Raw genomic sequence first — 4,677 nt, forward strand, 5'->3', positions numbered from 1 at the left:
GTCTAATTATTTGCTGTGATAATTAGACACAGCATCTGACAATTATGTATGTAACACATGAAGGTGAAGCGACATGTACTTATGTAATATTTTATAAAAGACCAATGAATTTAATTCTCTTTTTCAAAAATCTTATACTTTTTTTTCCTTCTATCGCTATTTTATTCCTTTAATTCCTTTTTCTCTTAATCATTGTAAAAAACATGTTTCTACATATCTGTTGATTACAAAAGATATTGTTAGCAGTATTAAAATATTTTGTTAAACAAAAACTGATACCTAAAAGAAAAAAGTAAGATGATAAATGGGAGTTATCGACTTAACATACCTTTTTTTTAAATAGGACATGAGATATATGTAAGAGATATATGTATAAAAGTAATGATATATTTAATATGATATTTGTATTTGAGTGTGCATGCGTACATGCGTGCGTGCGTGCGTGAGTGCATGCGTGTGTGTGTGTGTGGGTGGGGGGGGGAGGGTGTTATTTTTCAGGGATAGTAAATAAATGACGCGCGCTTGATTTTGTTCTAGTAATTAAAAAATTTCGTTTTTTTAATTAAATAAAAAATCGTATTTTTAAATTAAAAAATTAAGATATATTTTACAAATGTTTTTATTTTTATATTTAGTTTTTTTTTTTAGTATGGAATGTAAATAAAATTTAAGTGTTTTATTTTACAATGGCATTATTTTAATTATTTTTTATTTTTTCCAATATAATTAACTTTACAAGAAATATTTATCATTAAAAAAATCATCGATTTTTAAATGATTACACAAGCATCAAAGCATACAGCAGTGAAAATTAATTGTAAATATGTGTTGTTTATATGTGTAGGCTCTTATTTAAAAAGTTATTCAAAATCAAATATATAAATTATTTAAAGTTAGTAAAATATTAATAAATTTGTGAAAAATATTTGCTAAAATCAATCTTTAGAAAGATTATTTATTTTATCAAAAAAAAAACTCGAATAAAGTTATCACTTCTTAATACTAAAGTAAAAGCTTAAAAATAAAAACTGAAAATATTACCTAAAATATTACCTATTGTATTAAACATTCTAATTCGAAAAAAAAAATGAAATTTGAAAAAAAAAATTACCTTTGTTTGCTTAGCCCGTTCGGATCCGGCAAGATCGATCATAAATAATCTTCCCTGCTTCATTTTGTTGCGCACACGTTGACCATCATCTTGAACCCGATGGGAGACTTGTTTGATCATAACGCTGAGAAGTGCATGACTTCGTGATGAAGTTTTATTCGCGGCGGTCGGTTCCATTGTCCTTGCTTTGTTACCTCTGTGTAACAGTTGCATAACCTGCAAATATTAAATAAACTGATCATGCGATTACCCCATTCTAAAAAAATACAATGATAAATATTTCGATGAAGAGAGGCTGCTCCAATGACCTTGACCTTGGCATATGTTTTCAACGTCATGGATCTTGACATATGTTGTCAAGGTCATGATCCCGAGTGACCTTCAACAGATTTTAGCCGTCGCAAGTTCTTTGTTAAAAAGTTATTAATAAAAAAAGTTACGAAAATTAACGGTAATTATATATTTATTATAGGGAATCTCCAATGACCTTGACCTTGGCATATGTTGAATGATCTTTAATAGATTTTGTCAAGGTCATGACCTTGAGTAACTTTTGATAAGTTTTAGCTATTTTGTTTTACAACGCGAAGCGAGGTCCAACCCTTCTTTTCCCCCTATGTACGGGGCGAAACAAGGTCTATATTTGTACTGTTTCATATGGGTTTACACGGAGGGGAGGAGAGGATTGGAACTCATTTTGCGTAGAAACTCTTAAACCCATGTAGAACAATACAGTTGTAGACCTCGTCTCGCCCCGTACATAGGGGGGAGGGAAGGGTTGGACCTCGCTTCGCGTTGTAAAGTAAAATAGCTAAAACTTATCAAAGGCCACTCAAGGTCATGACCTTGATAATATGTCAAAATCAAGATCATTGGAGATTTCCTAATGTGAATAATTACCGTTAATGTTCATAACGTTTTTTATTAATAACTTTTTAACAAAGGACGAGCGGCGACTAAAATCTGTTGAAGGTTACTCAGGGTCATAATAATACATATGTCAAGGTCAAAATCATTGGAGCAGTCTCTCTTCATCGAAATATTTACCAAAGTAACAAAAGAGCTGATTTTTTCATAGCTACCAATATTTATTGGCTCTTTCACAACGTTATGTGTCAAAAATCAAATCAAATATCTGATAAACTAAAACAAACAAAAGAATTGTTAACTACGTTTTTAGTTACGTTAATGTATGTAACATTTGATTTAAAAAATATTTTTTCTTAAAATCCTTTCTAAAAGTAAAGTTTAAAAAGTTTTTTTTTCTAAAAGTTAATCGCAAATAAATTCAAAAGACATATAGAAATTTAAATCATAAATTTACTTTTCGTCGTAATCTTTCACCTCTCACTACACAGCACTTATATTTTGATGTTGACTGTCAAATGCCTAGATGTTGTAGTTTCAGTGTTGCTAAATAAAAGTATTTTTAAATTTTTAGCTACATTCAGTTAGTTGAAATACGAATTAACTCTTTCAAAACATGATTCTTTCATGCCCACTCTCCTCTATATTACCTATCCTTGTGTTTTTTTTCTAATTACTAAGTTAACATATTTGCATTATTTTTTTTTATTTCTTCTCGTAAAATTGGCTATTTTGTTCGATGTTTTCTTACAAATAAACCCTTTCTATATTTTAAATATATGTATACAGTTATAATTTGTAAAATCTCTGTTCTTTTAATAACTTTAATTGCACTTAATTTTTAATAAAATTATAATTTTTTAGTACTAAAAATTTTGATACTTTTGGATCACAATTTGCATCACAATTTCATATTTATCACAACAATTTATTTTTTCCTCTGTTTTAAATCAAGAATACGGATGATAGAAAATAAAAATAAATTAAAAAATTAAAATTAACTGTTTTAGTTATTTTGTGATTATTCTCTTCTAATCATTTAAACTGAGAGATGACTCATTTAAACCGAGATGACTATACCTTAATGGCTTTTCATGAATATTTAGATGCAACTAAAAGTATATATAAAAATGTGTAGAAACCAATCTATTTTGTCCGGCAAACGTGGAGATCCGGATTCGATTTCTGATTGAGAGCTGAGGTGATTTTTTCGCAATAAATGATTCTACAGATTTGGAGGGGAAGGGGATATAGATGCGTATAGCATCAAAAAGATTAAATCATTAATCGAATTAATTTGTTACAAGTTATTCTGGCCTCATGTAAAGCATTTCAAGACCGATGAGCGGCGTGCAGTCTACGTGGGGTTGGATATTGTAAAAAGAAATTATTACACACCGTCATCAGTGTTGGCTCGCATATGGCCTAATATATGTTTGATACCAATTTATTTGTTTTAAAATTTAAAAAATGAATATTTTGATTAGTTTTAATTTAATCTATCTTCTTAATATTTCATTCAAAACGTATAAATACCTCTTCTGTCGAATTAGTAGAAACTTCCGTTAATCCTGAAACTTGAACATTGCCACTACGAGTATCGTCGCGCAGATCCAGATATCTTGAATTGGGATTGAGAAGATCACGAATGTTTTCATTGTAAATCTCCATGTACGACATTGTCACCTATAATAGAATGAAAGCGTTTAATAGAAGAGATCCGATAATATTCTAAAAAATAATCCAGATAACTCTGCAAATGTACGTGAAAGGATTCTTAATTAAGACAAATAAAATCTATTTTCAATCGAGTAATAGATATATTGTAGTTAGTCGTAATAGATATAGTAATAGATAGAGATATAGAGTAATAAATATAAATTGAAGTAAGACTTATATAACAAAGAATTCCTATAAGATTCTCGATATTAAAATAACACAATAAAAACTGGCAATGGAAATCGGCGTGGTTATAGTGATAATCACAATTTAATAATATAAAAGATTTAATCTTCCAAATAATCAGATGTTTCGGCTGACATTTTTAACCATCGTCAGTTACAAAATTGTGGTCTCACGCTTAATTCTAACATGTGCATCCTACTGCAATCGGTTGGTGAGAAAACTATCCAAACTCCTCACCAACGTCGTCCAAACGTTAAAAGGCTGGACACATTGTATAGCCTCCGACACATCAGAATACACATAACCGCATTTTTGTATAAATGTATAAATAAATAATTGATAAATAACGTAATAATATGAGAATGTAAAAATCATGGTCTAGAAAGTTAAAATAAAAAGCGTAACATATTACAACCGTACTCGTCAACGATTGAACTTAAAATGATCATTTTAGCACAAGTAACAAGATGTCCTATGAATGTTACATGGAAAAACCGGACTTGTCAAAAATCCGTGTATTTGATTGTACTGTGCATGCCCATATTCCATATAAGTAGCCCAAGAAGGAAGCTGGAACCAAAGATTCGAAAGTTAATATTTATTGGATACCAAGGAAATTCCGAAAACTACTGGTTAATAACTTGGAGACGTACAGGATCGTTACTTACAAGGGAACTTCGCGAAGTGTCAAATTCTGATCTTAACGAAACTTTTTATACATGTAGCTTACCTAAATAGATGAATTTAGAAATTAGCAGTTGCGGCTCAAAAACGGTTTAAAGGGATGAAACCAC

The 4,677-nt window shown here is 29.9% G+C and overlaps 1 protein-coding gene across 1 annotated transcript in view; it reads right to left on the reverse strand.

The window, feature by feature from the left end:
- Nucleotides 1-4,677, reverse strand: part of LOC105452936 (kinesin-like protein KIF19) — a 44,215-nt gene that overhangs the window by 22,102 nt on the left and 17,436 nt on the right. The window contains exons 5-6 of the mRNA XM_011694494.1: nt 3,515-3,664; nt 1,112-1,327 (exon numbers count right to left, since the gene is read on the reverse strand). Coding sequence (XP_011692796.1) covers nt 1,112-1,327; nt 3,515-3,664 — 366 coding nt within the window. The remainder of the gene's footprint in view (nt 1-1,111; nt 1,328-3,514; nt 3,665-4,677) is intronic.

Source organism: Wasmannia auropunctata, unplaced genomic scaffold, assembly GCF_000956235.1.
Source record: "Wasmannia auropunctata unplaced genomic scaffold, wasmannia.A_1.0 LD336024.1, whole genome shotgun sequence".
Taxonomy (NCBI): Eukaryota; Metazoa; Arthropoda; class Insecta; order Hymenoptera; family Formicidae; genus Wasmannia; species Wasmannia auropunctata.